This window comes from Camellia sinensis, chromosome 13 (assembly GCF_055761805.1).
Source record: "Camellia sinensis isolate YWXY chromosome 13, ASM5576180v1, whole genome shotgun sequence".
NCBI lineage: Eukaryota > Viridiplantae > Streptophyta > Magnoliopsida > Ericales > Theaceae > Camellia > Camellia sinensis.
In genome coordinates this window covers 20351272-20375734 of record NC_138973.1, presented here as the reverse complement: position 1 = coordinate 20375734, position 24463 = coordinate 20351272, and the positions used below count along the sequence as shown (strand labels likewise).

The 24463-nt window shown below is 30.8% G+C and overlaps 2 protein-coding genes across 3 annotated transcripts; one reads left to right on the top strand and one right to left on the bottom strand.

Moving 5' to 3' along the window:
* Positions 1 to 1037: 1037 nt before the first annotated feature.
* On the top strand, positions 1038 to 8612 carry EMF1 (embryonic flower 1 (EMF1)). Of its 2 annotated transcripts, none has more exons than XM_028269018.2 (6): positions 1038 to 1318; positions 2359 to 2534; positions 3218 to 3621; positions 3755 to 3865; positions 3993 to 5443; positions 6487 to 8612. In XM_028269018.2, the coding sequence occupies exons 2-6, from the start codon at positions 2371 to 2373 to the stop codon at positions 8047 to 8049; spliced, it is 3693 nt and encodes a 1230-aa protein (XP_028124819.2). In that variant the 5' UTR covers positions 1038 to 1318; positions 2359 to 2370; the 3' UTR covers positions 8050 to 8612. The 2 variants fall into 2 exon arrangements, with proteins under 2 accessions (XP_028124819.2, XP_028124818.2); XM_028269017.2 differs by having other exon boundaries at positions 3218 to 3648.
* Positions 8613 to 17515: 8903 nt separating this feature from the next.
* Positions 17516 to 20961, bottom strand: GULLO3 (D-arabinono-1,4-lactone oxidase family protein). Its single transcript, XM_028269016.2, has 3 exons — positions 20112 to 20961; positions 19056 to 19311; positions 17516 to 18467 (listed from the first exon to the last, which is right to left on the bottom strand). Exons 1-3 carry the CDS (start codon positions 20778 to 20780, stop codon positions 17653 to 17655), a joined length of 1740 nt encoding a protein of 579 aa, XP_028124817.2. The 5' UTR covers positions 20781 to 20961; the 3' UTR covers positions 17516 to 17652.
* Positions 20962 to 24463: the final 3502 nt, after the last annotated feature.

The following is a 24463-nucleotide window of genomic DNA, read 5'->3' as shown; positions in this document are numbered from 1 at the left end:
CAATATATTTTTCGTATTTATATGTATTCATTAATTTTTTAAAATATTTTTTCATAAAGTTTTTACTTTTTAAATACATCTTAGTAAAATGCATCTAAAAAAGTAAAAAAAAAATACTTGAAATTTTAAAAATATTCACTAAAAAAATAAAAAAAATAAAAAAAATTAATTTTCAAAAAATTTAGCCCAAAAAACTAGAATCAAACACAGACAATATGATTTATTTGAATCTGATTTATACTCTTTATATTCTAATCACTTTTTAATATTCAAATACATACAAAAAGAGGTGTTAAAATTATTAAAAATCTTAGAAAAGGTAGTGTAATTTTTTTAGAACCAAAGGCTCCTTTCAATGGCTAGGTGTCGTCATCGTGGAATTAGTATATTAATTTTCTCTTTTTGATGGTAATATTTTTTTGTAAACCTTTGATAGCACTTAAAAAAAAATTAAAGATTTAAAATCTTAAATTTATCTACAATGACATAATGGATCATAAATTAGAAATTAACACATCAAATATATCACTCATTAGAAATCAAATCAAATTAAGTGAAACTTTTTAGGCATAAAAAATATTATTCTATTTTTTATTTTTTATTTTTTACTTTCACTTATTACCGCAGTTACAGGGTTAGGGTTATCCACATATCCCAAGTGACCTTTTGTCTGTTTATTACCACACAAATTTAGGGTTTTCACGAATGTCACTCCCACGCTCATAAACAGAGCGTGATTACACGCACCAATCACAACCCTTGTCAGTGCAGAAAAGCACTTTCACCAAACCTGACAAGACAGCAACGACTAAGCTAATCGCCAAAACAAAGCGTGAAGACAACGCGCGAGAATAGCATTTGACTAGGGTTTCCAAGGAATATTTAAGTGTGACAGCAGGTGCTGATAAGATCCGTACTAAATGCCTCGCTGGCACTATTCCATTGGTTGAAATAACGGCATCATTACAGATGAATAGCATACGATAGATCCCAAATGACACAGATGTCTTTTTTTATTACAAAAAAAAAAAAAAAACACAATACAATACAATACAACACACCCTCTCTCTCTGTCTCTCTCTCTATCTTCAACGCAAAGCTCTTTTTCTCTCTCTCTTCTCTCTAACCTAGAGCTAGGGTTTTCGAAGATTTCGCACTCAAATTCTGCTCCAACAGCTCTGAATCTGCTCATGAGGTTCGCATCCATAGCTTCGTCTTCAGATTCTGCAACTGTTGATGCTGTTTTTAGGGTGTGCCGCGAAGTATCGGAGCGAAGCTAGTGAGTGGTCCATTTGATCGGTGTTTCGATAGAACCAAGGTACGTTTCTGGGTTTCTGATTTCTGTATGTGGGTTCGCAGATGGATTCGGGGGTGATTTTTTTGAGCTTTTTGCTGCTTTTTAATTTTATTATTATTAAAAGTTCATTCTTGCTGTCGAAATGTGAATTGTACGTTAAATTCACTGATTATTTGACCTATTCGTTTTTGGGTTTTGTAATTTATGTCTTTTTATGGTATCTTTCGCTTAATCTTGATTTTCTTGATGTTTGAAGTGGGGTAGAGAGTTTTGATGTTTTGAATTCCGTTACAAACAAACCCTAAATTTTTTTTTTTTTTGGATGGAAATGATATATGTGTGTGATTGTGTTATGCGAAATGAAGTTTTTTTCAGGTGAGCTTTGTGGAGCTGGTTTGTGGGGTGTATCTTAATTCTTGATATATTGAACTGACTTTGGTATTTGTTTTCCATATTTAGAAACTGTTTATCATTTCATAAATGAAAACCCTAATATCTGTTGACTTTTTTGGGGGGGTCAATTTGGTTGACTTGTTTGACTACATCTACTTCCTAAAAGGTTGATTGTGTTGTTTGTAGATGATGAAAGTAGAGTGACTGGAAACAACTTCATCTTTGTTTTCATTGAGAGCTAGGGTTTCTAACAGCTTTTCAGTAAAGTCTTATGTACTTGTGGTTAGGTTGATTGTTATTTTATGATGCAAAATCAAGGTGTTTTTAGTTTGTGCTTCATCTGGCGTGAAATATTGCTTATTTATGACCCGCACTTTCTTAAAGAATGTATAATCCTTTCAAGTATGTTAACAGCACTCGTTAACAAAAGTCATACTATTTTTTTGAGTCCTAGTGACTGAGCCCTAACATTTCTGTTTGTTCTTCAGGCATGAACTTATGATGTGCTTTTGAAGTTTGAGGCCTATAGACTGTCATCATGTTTATTTGATATCCTGAGCAATTGTTCTAGTATATGACTGATTTATTTTTATAAATTAATGTTGTGGATTATTGTGTGTACATTGTGCAATCGAGATTTAATATACTAATGCTGTGATTTTAATTAGTTATTTTGTGACATGGAGAGGAGCATTGTGGTGGCTGAAAATCAACAGAGAAGTGATTCTACTCCCTTGTCCAAGTCATCTGGATCACTAATCAGGATCGACACTATATCTATAAACCTTGCTGGTGCTATGGATAACCATCACGAGGCAAGGAATTGTGAGCATTTTTCTATACGGTGAGCCTTCTATCAGCTATTTTATCATTCTTGTTTGACTATTTTTCTATGTGTTTATCTTTGTTTCCAGTTTATAGGACTTTGGTTAAGTACCAAGCCTCTTGTTATTGAATTTTTTTTTTTTTTGGGGTGTGTGTGTTGGGGGGTTGGTGGGGGTGATCTTCACATTTTTGAAGTTATGTGATTGACATGGGCACTTGACTAGCAGACTAACTTCATTGTTCTTGGAGAATTATTCTGAACCTTTTTGTTTTTCATTTCTTTTTTTTTTTTTTTGCGGTTTTGTTTTCCCCCATAGTTTGTTGTTTCTTCATAATGTGATTCTATTACTGGTTTATTTATATTTGCAAACATTTTCTGGTGCTTGTATGATTGTATTTGTATTCTTTTTCTTTGTCGTAGTTGATAGCAACTTGAACTGAGTAACATTTGGATATAAAACTAGAAAAATGAGCTCTATTACTCTTTATCGGGTAACATAGATAAGGACTTTCTTCAAAGACTCAACTGTCGCCTACTAAGTTTTGTAATCCTATAAAGCATATACTGAAAAGAATGCAAGTTATACAACAAGGGTAGTTTTTGTAGTATATCATATCCATGACTCCATGCTACCAATTTAATTTTGGCTTCTGGATTCTTTGTGGGAGTTTCTAATAAATTTTCTTTTATTGTGGATGCAGTGGATATGCTGCCGAAATGCGAAAAAAAGACATAACTATTTGTTTGCCATTTGATTTTGATGGTAACCAGAATAAGTCAGAGGAGCAAACAAGCATGCTTCCTCCTTTACATGTTGCCAAATTCAGGTGGTGGCGTTGCCAAAATTGTCGAAGGGAGATTGGTGCTACAAGTGCTGCAGAAGAAATTGGATTGGTTCCTGATTGTTGCCAAAGTGGACTTTTGTCCATCAACACCTGTCCTCACATGCAATCCCCTGGTGATGCAGCAACGGTACTGTCAGATTCACAGCAAGGTCCAAGGCTTGACAATTTTGTGGGAAAGACAACTGATGTCAACACTTCTACCAATGTAAATAGAGATGTAATTCGGCTTTCCTCATGTGGTTATATCGAAGAAAAAAAAGGTGAAGCTGGACATACATCTGTAATTGGTATATTTCTATCTATTGGGTATTTAATTATGATATTCTATTGAACAAAGTAATAACATTGAGCTCTTTTATTTATTTATGTATTTAGTTTTTTAATTGTTCCCAGGTCCTGAGAATGGTCCAGGAAATCATGTAAATCAGAAAATTAGCCATCCAACTTGTGATGTAACAGAACTTAATCCATGCTTGATTCGAGAAAGCCATGCAGACGGCCTAGGTAATTGACTCTATGCCAATGATGTTGGCATCCAAGCAACAGTCGCGAGCATTGCCTTGTGAAACTGCTTTGTTATGGATCCATCTGCATGTAACTTTAGTACTAATGCCTCTGATTTTTGAAACAGATGCTCTTAGATCAAAAAGCAGTGGCTTGGTGGAATTTTGTGAGCCAAGCAGAACTCATGCAGCTGCGGATACTAAAAACCTCAACTACATGGGTAACAGTTCTGCTGAAATTTGTCAAATGGGAACACTGACTTCTGCTCGTGGTGACCAGAGAATTGTATCAATGGCTTGTGAAATCCCCAAGGTAGCTGGTAGAACTGATGATGGTATAAATATTGTCAAGGGGAAGACAACCACAATTCCTTTTGTTGAACCGGAAGAGCATGATAATCTGTCATCTGAAAGTGATGACATCTTGGCTGAAAGCAGTCATCGTGATCAGCACCTTGATAATACAAGTGGTTTAATCCGTCAAAAAACTCAAAAAGTGCGCCTTCTGACTGAGTTGTTGGGTTCAAAAAGGAATGCAGAAACTGATCATGTCAGGACAGATAGTGCTCATTCCAGTGCATCTGCTGGGTCAGATTCAGTTTCTGCTCTCCGAGGTCATGTAGCTGTCCAAGGAAGTGTTATGAAGAATGTTGGTGGTCCTAAAGGAAAAAGAAAGATGTCTCAAGACAAAGATTGGAAACCTCTGGAGTTGATCTGTCCAAGCAAACAGATTAAAAAAGCCAAGTCATTCAAGGGAGATGCAAAAATGAGTAACTTAAGCATTGAAATTGCTGATTCTGAATCAGAAGATGCATCAGCTGGAGATACTTTGCAAGCTGGTGTGAGGAGTCAATGGAATCAATATAGAATTGACAGTAATTCTCCATCGAGTAAAAAGAAAAATAAGCAAACTCGCTTTGACGGTGGATATTCTCCCTTATTGTTTCAACAAGAGGTTGTGCCCAAAACAAATCAAATCAAAATTGTAGATGCAGAGAAACATTGTACTGATGCCGAAGGTGGTTTTTCACAATCAACCCATGATACATTCATTAACAGAGGAATGGAACCATATTTTGGAAGTTCTCTGTCTCCACAACAAGCTGAGAGAAAATCTAGTTTGTTTAAGAAAAAGAGTAAACCAGTTGGGGCAATGCAGGCTTGTTTAATGCCTCAAGGGAACAGTGTGCTTGGAAGACCTTCAATCATAAGAAAAGATTTACATAACATGGAGACTGAGCCTGGAACTTCTACACAAAGTCTGGATCTCTCTCTTAACAGCTATGTGGTTGCACAAAGAAATGAAAAAAGACAAATTGCTCAGACTGGACATGGGATTGATTCACTGTTGGCCCAGAGGAAGGGCATTTCAAGAGAAGATCATCATCTGATAAAAGATATTATGTATGTTGGAGAGTCGAGTGTTTCTCAAAAATCTGCCCCAGAACAACTGTTCGGAAAAGGATTACTGTGTGATCTCAATGAGAAAATCACCAATCACAGAACGTCTCCTCTGCGTGAGATGCAGAATCTTGTTTCTCGGGTTGAAGACCGGAGTTTTTCTCAGCATCAACTATTGGTATGTGCTTTTTTCTCTTGAAAGATGCTATTAAGATCTTTGCTTTTTGAAGAACTTCGGCAAGATAATTTGTGGTGTGATTTATGTTTGTTTTCTTCTTGTTTGATTGTGATTATTATCTAATCAAGTTGGTGCCAATTTGTTTGGGATTTTGGTATCTGAAAGTTGTTATTGAGCAGCTTTTGCACTTTTTTCACTAGGCGCTAAAACTCATCATAATTGGTCTTCTCAAAGTTTGATTTATTAATATTAATAAGATTAGTAACTCTTATGGTTGTATTGTCAAATTGCATTTCCATACCATTGTGTTGCAATCACACACGATGATGATGGTACAAGTTATTGCTATTAATTTTTGGAAGAGGGACATGTAAAGGAACAAATGCATTCATTGGCAAAGGTAGATGTCCACTACATCCATTTTTAACGAACCTTCACACAAATCATAATTGAAGCACCACTATCTTTCTGGAATACTATATATATATTTTGGTAAACCAGAAAAGAAATTGGAACAGCTGCTGACCATTTTCTCATTTGTGAAACTGGAATTACAGTTGGATAACAAGTCTCTTTGTGGAATACTAAATTGGTGTAAACCAGACAGAAAAATTGGAACAGCTGGTGACTATTTTCTCATTTGTAAACTGACACTAGTGATCAATCCATAGAGAATTCCAGTTTACATGCTTGTATAATGGATTGGATTACAGTCTTTCTCATATCTGAGCTAGAGTTAGATAGACTTTTCAATCTCACATGATAAGTATTGCTTGTATAGTTGTGATGTCTCGTAAATTCACGCATTTTTTTAGGCCAAACATGCAAAGTGCTCGTTGTTCATTGTACTGCAATGTGTATGCACGTAGTGCATTGCAGGCTTGCATAAATAAATATATATCTGTAAATAAGAATCTCTGCCTTTTACCTTTCTGCATTTTTGTTTCATGTATTTTCTTTTGTACATCTCCTTAATGGAACTTCTATGCTTCAATATTCAAGAATACACTGAATTTGATGAAATGTAAATATTATTTTCCCAGGCTTTTGCTGGTACTCGCAAGAGTGAAAATACAAGTGATGTTCAAGAACAAGGAAATGACGACATCCCGATGGAAATTGTTGAACTCATGGCGAAAAATCAGTATGAAAGACGTCATTATGAGGCGGACAGAAATCATTTTTTCTCAGAACAGACCAATGACAAAAGAAATGCTGAGTTAATGGGTTTTCCTAGAGTTCATGGGAATGGGGTGTTTAGACCGTTACATGAAGACAGCAACTGCATGAGAAAACCTCCAGCTGGCATAGGTATGTTTACAACAAGGGAGAATATGGGACCCACCAAACAAAATCCCATTAACTGTTTTTCTGATATCCGTGGAGATCATTTCAATATAGGTCAATTGGAGGGAAATTCTGCCTTTTCAGGGTTTAGTGCATTTTCACAGTGCCAAGAGATGCGCTCAGGTAGAATCCAAAGATCTGATTCTAGTCCCATCAGAAATGTTACCCCTCAAAATTGCAAATGGAAAAATGAGAAGGTGCCAGGCAGATTCTCTTCTACCAAAAAGCCAGTCTTAGAAGTCTATAACTCATACCAGCATGGTTCACAACAGAGTGAAGAAGCAGAGCATGCTAGGTCCCTTTTGATGCCAACCGTTTCGAGAACTAATCACATGCCTTTTGGACTTAGCATTCCTCAAAAGAATGAAACTCAGTCAAGTAACCGTGAAAAATATTCACAATTCCCAGACACACCGCGTGATGGGAGAAGGATTGGGAATCTTGATCTGAACTTTATGAATCTGAATGCTAACAATCTTGAAAATCAGAATGGGAATTTTGGTTCAGAATCTTTCAGAAGGACATCTACCGAATATCCATTTGCTTTCAAGCGTGGGGGATTTGATCTCAACACAAAGGTATCAGGATCACTCGATCTACATTCTAATGAAACCATACCTGCTATGCAATTGCTCAGCCTCATGGATCCAGGGATGCAGTCTTGTTCATCTTTCAACTTGAATGGAAAACATAAGTTTTTCACCAAACCTTTTGTTCCCTGTGATCATCACCCAAAGGTTAGTCTGGATGGGACATCTAAGGTCCTTGAGAAACCTCTGATTCTCTGTGATCACCATTCGAAGTTCTCTGGGCGAGGGACTGGTGTGGTATATGGTGATAGCTCAAGACAAACACCATCTTCTTTTTATGGTAAAAATCACCCTTCAGAGAAATCTTGTGCTGTTGTTGATGTTGGTTCATTTGCTTCTCCGTATAAAAATGATGGTGAGTTTAAAAGAGGTGCTGATTTTACTGGTCAAGTTCCATTGAAGTCTGAAAAGCAAGGGAAAGCAATTGCACAAAGCCAAAGCCGTAGAAAATACCTTTGTAAGAGAGACAGGTGCACTGTCAACAGAAACCCGGCTGAGTTTAATGTTCAAGAAAGAGAAAAATACATGATTAGCGGTAAAAAGCTGAAATTCGGAAGGAAGATTCCTTCCAAAGGCAGATCCGGATTGATTAATGTCAATGGGAAGAAGCATCAGAGAGTCACAAAGCTCACAGCTATGAAAGAGCATCAACAACATTATACATCATGAATGTGCTCAAATGCCAAAACTGTGCTTCGAAACCTCTTTCATTAAAATTATGGTTGTTGGACAACTTTTCTGCAAGGGCATCACCGAAGACTGTATCTTGAATTTCCATCTCTCTCTCTTTTTTCTTTTTTTTTCTTTTTTTTTTTCAGCAGATGAAGTTTTGAGGCTCTATTTAGCAATAATAGAAAATCTTACAAACTATATGGATGTTCAGACAGTAAAATTCTGGGGGCTATGAGACCATTTCCTCTGGATATCAACAGTTTCTTCCTTTTCCAAGTTGTGGGATGACAGCCATTGCTGGGGGCTAGGTACAGCCTGCATATGATCAATTGTGGATCGAGCTTTCATAATAGACTTCACATGTATTTTGGAATATGATCTATGTCATGCCTTAAGTTTTTTGTTTTTTGGTTTATTTAAGAAAAAAACTCTCAGATGATTGTTTAGTATTTTGATTGGTACTGATTTATGGTTTGCTGAATATTATGCTCTATCTATGACTGGAAAGGTTTGTGAAAAAGATCTGGAAATAAGCTAATTGAGGATATGATGTTTGTAAATGGAGATCCCTGGGGAGAGTTGATTATCTAATAGTTGATTCCTTGTTGCTTTTTAGTGTATGCTCATGTGGTAATTAATTTAGTGCCAGAGCTAGCTGCTCCGGAAACAGGTATTGCTGAAGTGTGGTAATTAATTTAGTTCAAAACCGCGTGTTTGGTTGTTTTTTTTTGCAGTTTGGATATGATTTATATTCTATGGGTGTGCACCTCTGTGGATTGGAATTTGATCTTCATATTGTTGTTCTTGTTACTCAGATCCCTTTGAATGTTGATATGGGATTTTGGGGTTGAGAGAGTATTAGTCATATCTGTCTTTTAACATTCCCCAGTTTATTGAATATTTGCTGTACCACTAGTGTTGTCTGTCTTTATTTTTTATAGTTTTGAAAAGGATTTTGTGTAGCATGTAGAGAGCGTGGTGTACCGGTCGCTCTCATAATCAATTTCTTACGCTTTAAGTGAAATTGTAATCTTATTTTTTTGTCCATATGTGATGTTAATAAAGGTGACAAAACTTATTATGTGAGACATACACAAATTTTCTCCCTTCATTAATACCTCGAAATTTTTATTAAAATTTTACTTTAATTTTTATATTTTTATTAAAATCTCACTTTAAATATAACGGGTTGATTGTCAAAGTAAAGGAACTAAAAGCATAGAGGAACCATGTGAGATCTAAAGATTTTATGTGTAATTAACCCACCTATCTATCTATATATATATTATATAAGAAAAATAGGATTTCTAACCCACAAGCCTTCTAGGAGTTCGAACATCTCAATCTTAATTTTCTAATTTTTTTATTTAAAATAAAAAAAAATGCCTCAGCATTTATTGACTTCTCCCAACCCATAAGCCTTGTTAACTTCTCTCATACATGCTGCTACACCCTTTTCTGATGAGATTGTTAAGTTATTTTTATAAAAAATCTTAAAAAAATAATTTGTATGTTAAGAAAATATATAAAACAAATATAAATTCTTATTAAATCTATCTATATATTATATAAGTAAAAAAGGGTTTCTAACCATAACTCTTGTGGGAGTTTCAATATCTCAAACTAAAATTTCTAATTTTTTGATTTTAAATAATTAAAAAAAATCCTCTATAGCTCTCATTCAAGCAAAATAAATAAATAAATAATATCTCTTGATTTATGACTTTTAAATGGAAAGTATATTAAATATATAAAATAAAAAATAAAAAGTATACTAACCCATTTCAAAATTTAAATTTGAGGGGCATTAAATGTGGAAAGCATTTCATTAATTTAAATTTAAAATTATAATGATTTATCCCATAATATATAAGCTTGAAATAATGATATATTCCATAATTTATATATATATATACAATATTAATTGTAAAATATTGTCATTTCATTAAGGTTGAAAGTGGTAATTCTTTTTTCTCATTTTTTTTTTTATTTTGTGTAATTTTTTGTTAATACATGTTACAATATGATTGGTCTATAAATTAATTTTATATTCTTAAAATAAAATTTCAAATTTGGATTCTTATTTAAATTTTGTTACTATAATTGAATGAGATCAATGTTCATTCCCTAAATTTTGCCATCCTTTATTAAATTATAAAATAAAATTTCAAATTTAAATTCTTCTTCAAATTATATTATTACAATTAAAATGAGATCAATATCCACATACGTCATAATATTATTAATTTGTTTTCAATACATGTGTTCAAATTATTTATCGCTACTTTTTTTTCTTTTTTTTTTAAATTTTATAAAAAAAAATTATATCCTTCTAAACTATAAGGACTTGGACAATAATTTTTTTAATATAATTTTTTTTTTAACAAAAGAACAAAACATTACCTTTTTAGTACTTACATGGTGGATTTTGTTAGAATTTTTTTTTTATCTCAATTGTCAATTAAAAAAATTAAAATAAAGAATAAAGATATCTTTGGTTCAAATTGTTAAAAAGTTACTTTTGCTAAAATAAATTAGAAAGAAAATTTATTTTTTTTATTTTTAAAATGATAGTTCGTTAAAAAAAATTTATTTAAAAAAAAAGGGGTTATAAGTGATAATTTCTTATTCATCCACAATTATTTTCAAATTAAATGAAAATATCATATTAAATTTTCTTCTTACCATTTTTTATTCAAATACTATTATTTTGTCAGAAATTTTTTTTATTCTATTTAATATTTTATTATAATTTTTAAATTAAAAATAATTTCTAAAAAATCATATTTAAATTCTTTATGCCATTCTAAAAAGTAAATTTTTTTAATACTTATCAACTTAGTGGTATTTTGAGAAGTGCTAAATACTTTTTATTTTTTACTAAAATATGTACTAGAGATTTGATGTGACCTAAAAAAGATAATTAAATATACTTTTTACTTTTTATAAAAAGATGTGTAGAAAAGTAAAGATGTGATGTGACCTAAAAAAGATAAAAAAGCGAGCTAATATAACACTTTCCAAACAACCCTTTATTCAAAGATCCCTTTCTAAAAGGTGTATTTTTTAAAAATATTTTCAAGAAAAATTCTATTGAAAATCTTAAGTATATTACTTTTTCTTTTGTTCATTAATATTAAACTTTTAATTAATTTTATTTATTATTAAAAAAAATAAATTAGCAAATGATTTATATATTTATATATATAATTTTGTTTTGGTTGCTCAGGTTATTTGGTGTTTCTGTCTAAGTCTACTCAAAAACTATGTTGTTCAATATTTAAATAAATTTAAGCTTGACTCAATTTACTTGGGTTGAGTTCACCAAAATTTGCAATTCTAGTAAGGGGGGTTGAAGGTTACATTATTTAATTTATGACAAATTAAAAAATAATAAATAAATTGTGTTAAACTTGTGAGACTTAAATTATAAATTTCAATCTTCTTTGTTTTCATATTTTACATACAAAATTTAACTATTTATATTATTTGATATAAAAATATATTATTAATTTTTTTAGCTGCCGTGGATAGTACGGTTACCACTAGTTCTCTAATGAACCATAAGATATATTTATTGGAGAAAATTTAATTTATGATGGAGCAATTGGGACATCTATATCTTCCCAAAGGAAAAATCAAAATGAGACCAAAATTTCTAAAAGAAACCATTTTAATACCAAAATTTTGTCTATCAAAAATGACTTTGAAGATTCCCATGATTGATTGGGAACCATGCTGAGTTTTCCTAATCACGTGCTTTTAGATAACTAATCCTCAACGACAAACGCAAACAGTATAAAATTGTTGCAATTGACTATGCTTAGTGAACAATAATATTACAAATTCAGAAAAATTATTTAAAAAATTATTCGGAAAAAGAAAAAATTTAATGGTCTACAATCATTGTGGACACCCACATTCCATTAATTTTAAATCTACACCATACACTTATTTTAGGATAAGGCCAAATTTGGCATGCACAAAATAATCCATCTTTTCATCTTTTTTCCATCACATCATCTTTTTACTTTTCTGCACATCTTTTCGTAAAAAGATAAAAAGTGCACTTATTTAGGTCATCCCAAACAAATTTAAGACTACAATTTTATGATGGATAGCAATTTTGATGTAATAATTCGATGAGACTTAAATTAAACCATCATGTAGGGCAAAACTGTCCGTCAAGTAAACTTGAAATTTTGTAAGTTCTATTTTAGTTTGTTTTCTTTGGGTTGGATGAAAATGAGATATCGACCTTCACAAAAAGGTGACAAATTACCTGCAAATGTATGTAAAACTCAAATTCTATTAAAATTTGTGTAAGAAACAAATGATCAGCAAACGAAATAACGGATTCCATCGCTTAAATCCAATCTTTTTTTATGATAATTAAGTGTTTGGATCAATTTATACATATCTGAACTAATTTTAGAAAATCAATTTCACTGTCCACTTAAAGCCAGAGCATGACACTCAATATTCGATATATATGACAAATAATGTATCAGTCACAATCCAATATCTCCCTATAAATTGGGATAATAGACTATCCATAGTTAAATCCCAAGATAAAGTTATTCAAATTCAAATTAATTGATCTCTAAATAAGTTTTGAGTCATGCTACCATGGATATCCAAACTCGAGTCAGAAACCCGATCCAGTATTCCAACAATTTGCTTGATCTCACTCTTTGCATTTTTATTTCTTTGTTCATTTTCCGATAGTTAAGCAATGCAGTGTTTAGTTGGCTTCTCTCTCTCTAAAAATTATCATATGGGTCTCCAAACCTAGCCTCAGCTCCTTTGATTCTCTCCATTTTATAAAATAAATCTTCATTTCATTTGATAAGTTTGATACACATTTATCACAATTCCAAATCAACCGTCTATAACTACTATCTTATTATAAAAAAACAAACTTAGTTAAATTATTTTACATTCATTTAAAATACAGATTTATTACTATAAAACTTTCATAATTATTAATAATGAAATGGATTCATTGATAAAATGGAAAATTTCCACTCACGTGGGAAAGTAACTAGGGATGTATCTAGCATATGTACAACCTAAACACGGTTAACATATGTGATGGTTTATTTTTCCTACGAAGGAAAATAACATAAATACGAGCGTACCAGTAAGGATTGAAAAATCCTTATAGATTAAATTCAAACCAATTATCAAGTAATTGTATTGACGGTTCTTTTGCCTCAATGAAGAGGATTTCAAAATTGCCAAGTGTAAAGAAAAGAAAAATTAAAAGAAGAATGAGGGAGACAAAAAAAGATAATTGAGTGAACAATCAAAGTAATAATTACTTACCTCTACTCCTATGCGTTGAAAAGGAAGTACATAAGATGCTTCGAAAAGGAAGTGCTGAAAATAAATACTTCAAAATATAAGTCTATGTTAAACTACTCTTAAGATAAGAAAAATGACAAGAAATATTGAAATCAATTATCTTTGATTTGAATTATGGATCCATTACAATAAAGCCATGAATGATTATTTATAGGTAAACACTTGTAGGAAAAAAACTACCTAAAACTACCAACTCTTCCACCTCCTCCATTTCATACTCCATGTTGTTTCATAACTTCTTTCAACCTCCACTTCATGCTCCATGTTTTTCACTTTGTTCTCCATCATCTTTCCATATTTCATAACTTCTCATAACCTCCAAATGAGTAGGAAGATGCCACACGTCCTGCAACCGTATAAATAATAAATAATAACAAAATTACATATTTATGGTGCTAACATTATGCAAATTTGTTAGTGTACATTGTATGTAGTTTTAAATAAGGATGTTTGTGAATATTAGTATCAAAAGTTTAAAATTTTAATACATATAGATTAATATTATATAATTTATTTAAGCAAAATTTATCAATTCCAAATGATGGCTAAGCGACTCATTTGCGGGTATTAGCTTGAGTGGAATCCCAAGGGTTAGCTTAGTGGTCAAGATTTGGGAGACCTTAAGGTGTATTTAAATTCAAAAAATTTGAAGTGTAAATAATTTTTGGAGTCAATTCATATGATGTTCTGCCTCTGCTTTAATGGAGCCCCTCTAGTGGATGGTGAGATTGATTGGTCTCCCGAACTAGTCAGTCCCATAAATTGAATACCAAGTTGTCAAAAAAAAATTTTGAATAGTAAGTCACCCAAATTCTATTTTGAAAATCTTTAATTCGAGTCTTGATGTCATATTTGGCTCAATATATGAGACTAAGTATCTAGCCACACATATTTAGAATTTCCACTTATGTGACAATCTACAGAGTCCTATCAAAAAAAATAATTGATCCACCAAATTTGAGCACGCTCGAATTGTTCAAATTATGTAAGTTGGACAATAGGCGTCATCCTTGTCAACCGCAATTGTTACCCTTGTCAATCGATATCCGTCTGGATGACCGGCCAGAGGAGTTGGAGTCACTGTTATGAGGTTTGCACAGTAGTGACTATTGTGCGGCTCGTGGAAATTATTTCAGATTTTATTTTAATAATCCGGACTATTCAATTTTTAAATAACATTGAGTAGAACATACATGTAAAAAATTAAATTAATCAGATATCAATAAACATATCAACTCACATTTGTATTCATTTTAATACTCATATTTATTTTTTTATATGTACAAATGTAAGTTGATGAAGGGTCTATCTAATCAACTTGTTTTTTTTTAACAGATACGTTCTACTTGATATTCTTTAAAAAATAAATGGCTCGGATTATCAAAAAAAATCCAAAATAATTTCCATGAACTGTCCAATGCTTCCTGATTGGACGACCAATATGCACAAATTGAAACAATTCGAACGAACCCAAATTCAATAAATGTAATATTACTTGTGGTATCAATTCTCCGATATCATATATATATATATATATATATATATATATAATGTTCGCCCTGTGGGAGCGGCAAAGGGTTTTTCTTTGTAGTGGCAAGGATATAAATTTTTTTAAAGTTTGGTTCTTTATCAAATTGACAATTTGATTTGATTTTTTTAATTTTATTTTGTTAATAAATTAAATAGTGGGTCCTTGTGGTCCAAGAAACCATCAACCATAGCGTGCCCCGTCAAGCAAATGATAAATAAGTCATTCATTGTCGTGCCCTAAAATTTACTCTGGGTTCTACTTTTGCAGCAGGTTCCTTTTGTCTTTTTTTTGACCTTTCGGATGATAGCTATTATTTTTCCCCTTCTTGATTAATAAGCTGTTTTAAAGAAAGTTTTTTATTTGCTTTTTTTTTTTCCACATCAATTTTATGCATTATAATTTTATATTTTATAAAAAAAAATATTTAGAAGAAATTACAATAAAAAAGAAAGAAAAAAAAAACTTAGAATTTGATCCTGATGACAAATCAAACATTAACTTTTTAATTGTTTCATCTTAAAAACTTTTAAAATAGTATTCATTTTTAACTATTCGTTAGTTATAACTAATGAAACAAGGACATTTTAAACAATTTAATTTTCGTTTGTTGGTGGTGCTAGACGATACCAGTAACTTATAGACTGGGGAAGAAAGAAGAGGGGCGGAGTAGAGTGGATAAAAAACAAAAAGAGATGAAGAGATGACAATGGATTGGGTAAAAGGAGGGACGGTGATGGATAACAATAAGGGTGGGAGGTGAGTAATGAAGGAAAAAAAATGGTTAAATTGTCAGTTTTCCATTGTGCTATGCATGGATTGTATTTATAATTATCTATATATGTGAATTGTGATTTTTAAATGTCTTTTTTTATTTTTTTCTTTTTTTATATTATATTAAAGTTTAATATTTTGATAATAATCATATGTGTTAGACTTTTCAATGAATTAAATGTCTTTTTTTTATTATATTATATTAAAGTTTAATATTTTAATAATAATCATATGTATTGGACTTTTCAAAAAAAAAATTTATACTTGTTTTTAATGCATTAAATTGCTATTATGAGGGATAATAATCATATATGTTGGGACTTTTCAAGGAATTCATGTGTTGGATTTCAAATAATTTTTTTTATGCTTATTCTTAATGTATTAAAGTGTTATTATGAGGGTAAGACTTGAGGGTTGGGAGATGTTAATAAATGCTAAGTTTTTTTTTTTTTTTTAAATCAAAAAATCAGAAAATTTAGATTGGGAGCTCTCACAAGGCTTGGGGTTAAAAACTTCATTTTGCTTAATATATAGTATAGATTCAAAGAATTAAATGTATTTTTTATTATTATTATATTATATTAAAGTTTAATATTTTGATAATAATCATATGTGTTGGACTTTTCAAGAAATTTTTTTTATATTTGTTTTTAATACATTAAAGTGCTATTATGATGGATAATAATCATATGTGTTGGGACTTTTCAAGGAATTCATGTGTTGGATTTCGAATAATTTTTTTTATGCTTATTCTTAATACATTAAAGTGTTATTATGAGGGTAAGACTTGGGGGTTGAGAGATGTTAATAAATGCTAAGTTTTTTTTTTTTTAAATCAAAAAATCAAGAAATTTAGATTGGGAGATTGGAGCTCTCCAAGGCTTGGGGTTAAAAACCCCCCTTTACTTAATATACAGTATAGGTATGTGTTAGACTTTTTAAGGAATTAAATGTCTTTTTTTTTATAATATTATATTAAAGTTTAATATTTTAATAATAATCATATGTATTGGACTTTTCAAGAAATTTTTTTTATACTTGTTTTTAATGCATTAAAGTACTATTATGAGGGATAATAATCATATGTGTTAGGACTTTTCAAGGAATTCATATGTGTTGGATTTCAAAGAATTTTTTTTTTTTTTTTTTATGCTTGTTCTTAATGCATTAAAAGTATTATTATGAGGGTAAGACTTGGGAGTTGAGAGAAGTTAATAAATGCTAAGATTTTTTTTTTTTAAATCAAAAAATCAGGAAATTTAGATTAGGAGATTGGAGCTCTCACAAGATTTGAGATTTGAAACCCCCTTTTACTTAATATATAGTATAGATAGATTAACCGATACAGACAAAGTATTATAATTAATATAATTTTAGAAGTTCAAGATTTATTAAAATAATTAAAAAGTTAAAGTTTAATTTGTTATTTAAATCAAACCTTAGGAATTTTTTTTTTTTTTGTAATTTCCCCAAATACTTATACGCATAAGTGTGATAAAAAAATTTGATAAATATATTTAGAATGTTTTACCTGCATAATCTTCCATTTGTTAACTTAATGGGTGGTGTATCAAAAGAGGAGGACGAGGAGGTTGCTGATGATGAGAACGATGATAAAAAAAAAATATGTTATATTATTAGCATGCGTTGGAAATAATTTATAATTTTAATAGGTTAAAAAATTAAGGTAAATTGCACTACAATGAATTGAATTGACTCTCCTCGTACCCCTATAATTAATACTGCAAGACACACACACACACATATATATATATATCACAGCAATACTACAAATTTAAAAAAAAAATAAAATCAAAAATTTATTTAAAATTTGAATTGTGTGGACCAAATACATTGCTCATATGCCCTACAATACATCAAGTTTAATCGCCACCAACGCACCTCTATTTTTTGAGTTTGTATATGTCAGCTCATGTAATAGTACTTTGAGAGTACCTGCAGACTCTTGCTTCTTCATAAACAAGCCCATGTTGACAAAAATACCCTTTCTGAGGGCTGCAATGCCTATCTTCTGAACATACACACTGCCCTTCCAAAGCACACCCTTCATCCCTTGTCCCTCCCTTCCCAAACAGCACCTCATCAGACCACTCACTAGAGAACATGTTCAATGGGTCCAATTTCTTTTTTGCTGCGATAAACTTGTTGAAATTTGGGTATTTTTTAGACACATCAAGGAATGCTAAGTTCCTATTCTTAGCCCAGTGTGGCCTAGCCCCATACTTGAAGAATGCCATTTGCTCCACCTCTTCCCACACATCTTGGCTTAGCCTTGGGCTCGAAGACTCATCAGCGCGATAGTAATTGAAGTCTACAACAACTGAGTCCTCAGACTGTCCTAGATATGCATTGGAAGATTTAATGAATCGGATTAAAAACCCGTTATAGATGTCCACTCCACAGAAATTTTCTGGTTTTAGGTCTCTTAGTCTCTTCACATCAAGTATGAAATTTTTGAAATTTTGAGCTGAGAAAATTGCTGTCGATTCGTAGAAGAATAGGCCTTTGATTCTTGGATCCCAAGCACATGAGGTGTCGATTCTTGTAGTTGGAGAGTATAAGCAGGAGCCAGAAGTCTGCATTTTGCCTTGGTGACCAATGACCGGGTAGCCGGTGAAGATCAGACTGTTCCTTAATCCATTGGCAATCAGCTTCTTGTAACCGATAAATGTTGAAGCCATTGTGCATTTTCCATTTACATTTCTGGCATTTTCCAATGCTGTCTCTGCTCATTTAAATAGTAGAAATGTGAATTCTTTCTTTCGATGTAACCAAAAAAAAATAAAAAAAAATTGTGAATTCTTGAGAAATGTTTCAAAAAAAAAAAAATAGTATTGATAAACACACACATAAGCACGGATAAGGGAGACATCAATTTTTTAAAAATTAGAATACTAAACACAGAAAAAATACCGAAAAATGATAGGTGTTGATTTGAATGTGGGTTTTTTTTTTTTTTGTTTATTTTATCACTTTGTTCCTCTTTGTTTGTGTATGTTTTACTTTGATCTCAAATCATCATTCTAAAATTATTATTAAAAAAAATTACAAATATCTTGAGATATGTCTAACATAAAACACAGGTTCAAAAAGTACCCAGAACTTACCCTACAAAATAACTAATAATTTAAAAAATTGTCATGTCAGTATCAAACACTTATTGACCACGAATATGATACTTCGATTAAAATCACCTTTTTAAAATTATTATTAAAAAAGAAAAGAAAAAATCACAAATGTTTGTTATTCATAACACGTCCAACAAAATAAACAATAATTAAACCGTGTTTGATATATGATATCATCTATATACCTGCAGCTCTGGTTGATTTGGAGACAAGTATGAAGTTAGACTGAAAGCCCAGGAAGTCATTGACTCCATCACCAGTTGAGTTTGATGGAACTCTATCATCATACCTATACACAGCTTTATGTTTTGATGGATACCATGTTATGTCTCCAAATTCATGTTTCTTGGCATGCTCTCCAAATTGATCCTCAATGTCACTGTCATCCGTGAAATTATAGGTTATGCTTCTTTTGAATCCTCTCTCCAGTGATAATGTCACCTACAATTCATTCATATTTCACGTATTCTTTATTGGAAATATTCCCTTTTAAGTGAGAATTAAGTCGTGAACCACATCCACATTGCTTATTAGACTTGTACACATTCATGTCACATTGCCACTTTTTTTTTTTTTTTTAAAGAAGAAGAAACATAATTAAAAAGTTTCAGCCCTATTTATGAATCTATATATAGAGGTTTTAAAATTTCATTACTATTTTTAAATCAATAATACTACAAACTCAAACTTAACTATTCAAAAATTACTTAGAATTACCATCTTGTAATTCAAATTTATTCTATATATTGATCTCATACTACACAAATTCAATCCTAACCACAGGTTCAATCAGGTAAATTCAGAGTAGTTAAGTGGGGTTTATAGAATTAGGGGTACTTATGTGTAGATTCTAATAAGTGGCTTTATTGTCTAATAAGTCTTATGGAAAAAAATTTATCATAAAAAGTCACTAATTATCAATTTTTAGTGACGTATGTAAAAAATTGTCACAAAAAATTTATTTTTATCGATAATTTTATCAAAACTTATTTTCAATAAGTCCAACTATTATAATTTATTAATAGTTTTCCTACAGGTTTAATAGAATTTTATTGTTTTCAAATTTAGCGAGTTTAATTATCTTAATTGAAGGCAATTTTAGCTAGCTTTCGATTTGTCCTATCTATCAAAAGGGAAGTGGAATTTGACATCATGAAGAATATGATTCAATCAATTTTTTTTTTCTTTTTTTAAAAAATAAGAGAGAGAGAGAGAGAGAGAGAGAGAGAGAGAGAACTGACCTTGGAGATGACACCCAACATACCCAAAGAAACTTGAGCTGCATTAAAAAGTGGATCATGAGGAACCAATCTAATAATTTTAGCATACCCTTGAGATTGATTTGCTGGAACAATAAGGGTCAGTCCTATAACATGGTCATGAACAGCCCCACCCTTGCCCCACCAAGAGCTCCCATGTGCCCCGGTGCTAATTAGCCCACCCACACTAACACCTTCCCAATATGGTGCAGCCACCAAACTCAGCCCCATTGCCTCCACTCCATTGATCAGATCCCGGAGGCCGACCCCGGAATCCGCCGTCACCGCCAGATTTGCCACGTCAACATCGATTTGAGACGTGTACTTCTCAGTACTTATGAGTATAGCCCCGCCAGACTGCGTGGCGGGGCTTGGGCAGGCAAGTTTTGGGATGGTGTGTGAAAATTGTGTGACTACTTTGACCTTGAGGTTATTTCGGGTTGCATTGGCCACCGTGAGGCGGAGCTCCTCCTCGGTTGTTGGGTAGATGACGGTGGGGGCATGGCAGTCTTTTCGGTCTCCCCACACGCCGTAGGAATTGTAGAGGGTACAACCGGTTTGGTTGCACTGGACCGGTGGTGGTGGCGACATGGCATTGGTGGTCACAAAGGCCAAGAGGAGGGTATGAAGGAACCACCAAAGGCAAGCCATCGAGAACTTTTGTCTATGGCTATATGAGAGCTTGTGTTTGGGGCCAAATATGAAAGGCAGTTCATTTAGAGGAAAATGAGAGAAACCATAAAAGTGGTGCGATGAATTTGACAAGACAATGATATTTGCTTCTCTTTTTTGTTTTGTTGTCAATAAATCATGTTTTGGTTAATAAAAAAACACACAAAAATATATATGGAACATAGTTTGTAGTACGCAAAGTGCGTCGCTTGTCTTGGGGGATACCGTTAATTGTCGTGGACGACTCTTCTTTTGGCTTCTAAAGATCAACTCTTAACAGTGCAGTTTATTACAACAGTAATGTCAGGGGTATGCGAGGTATTTAGAAAAGCAAAATTGGATTCTCTTTTGTTTATGTGAAAAACAAAATCGATAAGAAAGTATGATAGTAAGACTAAATTTAATTATTTAGTTATTATGGTTATGGATATGATATGACAATATAAATTATAAATTTAATAAGATTATAATTTTATATTTTGAACCACAAGTTATTATTTGATTGATCAATAGATGGAATAATTTCTAAATCTCCTACTTCAATGGCCAAGTGAAGTTATAATTCTCTCTATCTATAAAAGTATATTTTGATCACCCGTGAGTTATTCTAAATATAACGTATTCTATAGAAAGTCAAGAGAGAAAAATGTTTTCCATTAATATTAATATTAAGTTTATGTTCATTTCGCATAACAAATCCGAGTACGTTATTTATTTTTCGCATTATGTTATTGTTCGTAAAAATCATGATAGTTCTAGATCTTGGTTTATGAAGGTTTGGTTTACATGTGGTATCAGAGCCAAGTTAAAGAATTATCATGATTTTTCATTAAATAAAATTAATGATTTCAATTTATGTCCGTCATTGATAGTTTGTATATTGTTATGAAAAGGATTATGGTTACAAAATTTTGCTCAACTTTAATTATGATTTTATTATATATATATATATATATATATATATATATATATATTTCACGAAATAATATTTATGACTCTACAATGCATACTTTATGAATACACTCATTATTTTGATAAAGTTATGTTCTCCATCGGTTTGTGGAACCCTTTGATTGATGACCCATCCTTATCATTTATATTTGTGGCAAAGATTATATTGAATTGTTATTTTCAAATAGACTGAATAAATTAATATCTAAATAATTGAATATTTTGCATGATTTAATTGTCTTTATTATGAGAAAAGATTTGATCTGTGATGATCACTCTATTGTTTGATTTAGTAATGCTTAAAAATATTCGTATTGCATAATGAATTATTATTATTCATGTTCTGCTGAATTATATATTATCAAATTTTACTGTGGCAAAACACATTGAAATTTTATTGTAACTTTTATAGCATCAAGCATATTATTATTTATGGATCTAATTGTTACCTCTAAATATTATTTTAATATGATGTTATTACCACTATTATGTATAAGTTTGATTTTTATGAGTGGTTTGATGAGATACAAAACTATGTATTTTTATGTGACATGAAATTTGAATGGTGTTAATATTTGTTATGTCTTAATATTATTCTTATGATTTAATAATATGCATTATGATTATGAGGATGAATTACTTGTGAATAAATTATTATTTATTCAATAATGTCTACACAAAGTTATTATTTTTTTTAATGTAAGACTAAATTTAATCATTTAATTATTATAGTGACCTACATGATATGGCAATATGAATTATAGATTTAATAATATTATACAAGTTATTATCTGATTGGTCAATAGATACAGTAGTTTCCAAGTCTTCTGCATTGATGAAAAAATGGAGTTATAATTGTATTAGGAAACTGATCATCTCTCTACATATAAAAATATATTTTAACCACTCATCAATTATTCTGAATATAACATATTCTATAGAGGGTCAAGAGAGAAAATGTTTTCCGGTAATATCAATATTAAGTTTATGTTTAATCAATTTTGAATCACTCAAAGGTTTCGCATAATAAATCCAGGTACATTATTTATTTTCCGCATTATATTATTGTTTGTGAAGAACAGGATAGTTCTAGATCTTGGATTATGAAGGTTGTGATATGCATAATAGCATAAATTTATTTACATGTGGTGTAAGAGCCAAGTTAAAGAATTATCATATTTTTCATTAAATAAAAATAATGATTTCAATTTATGTCCGTCATTGATAGTTTATATATTTTGTATATTGTTATGACACTGATTATGGTTACAAAATTGTGCTCAACTTTGATTATGAGTTTCATATATATATTTATATATGGTTCATGAATAATATTTATGACTCTACAATACACACTTTATGAATACATCCATTATTTTGATAAAGTTATGTTTTCCTTGGGTTTGTGGAACCCTTTGATTAATAACCCATCCTTATCATTTATATTTGTGATAAAGATTACGTTGAATTGTTATTTTCGTATAGAGTGAATAAATTAGTATTTGAATGATCAAATACTTTGCATGAATGTCTTTATCATGAGAAAAGATTTGGTCGGTGATGATCAATGTATTATTTGATTTAGTAATATCTAAAATATTCATTTTATATAATGAATCATTATTATTCCTGTTTTACTGAATTATATATTATCAAATTTTACTATGACAAAACACATTAAAATTTTATTTTGATCATTATAGCACCAAGCATATTGCTATTTACGGATCTGATTGTAACCTCTAAATATTATTTTAGTATGATATTATTACTATTATTATGTATAAGTTTGATTTTTATCGGTGGTTTGATGAGATACAAAAGTATGTATTTTTATGTGACATTATTTATTCAATAATGTCTATGCAAAGTTATTATTTTGTTTTTCAATAATGTAAGACTAAATTTAATTATTTAATTATTATGGTGACTCACATGATATGGTAATATGAATTATAAATTTAATAATATTATAGTTTCATATCTTGAACCACAAGTTATTATTTGGTCAATAGATGAAATTATTTCCAAGTCTCCTACTTTGATGGGCAAATAGAGTTATAATTGTATTAGGAAACTGGTTCTCTCTCTACCTATAAAAGTATATTTTGATTACCCATTAATTATTCTGAATATAACATATTCAAGAGAGAAATGTTTTTCACTAATATTGTATTAGTTTATGTTCAATTAACTTTGAATCACTCAAAGATTTCGCATAACTGATCCAGGTATGTTATTTTTTTTTTCTCATTATGCTACTGTTTGTGAAGATCATGATAGTTCTAAATCTTGGGTTATGAATGTTGTTATGCACATAACACATAAATTTATTTACAATAACTATTTGATCAGATTATATTTATCATTAACAATGAATAATAAGTAAGTTTTTTAGAATAATTTTTTTTAAAGATAGTATGATTTGATTATGTGACTATAATTGTTTAATCAATCTGAATTTTTGCATAGATAATCTTCTCGAAGAGCCTAACAATATGAACAATTTAGATCATTAAGATGCATGTCGCATCCTCCAATTGGAGGAATTCCAATCCTCAGAAAAATAAATAAATAAATAAATTTATAAAAGTATCTAAATTTTAAGAATAAATTACATTAACTTCTCATGTGATTTGGAAAAAATACAAAAGTCTAATAGTTTTCACATAATTACACCGACTTCACTTTCAGCAAGAATAAAAGAACTA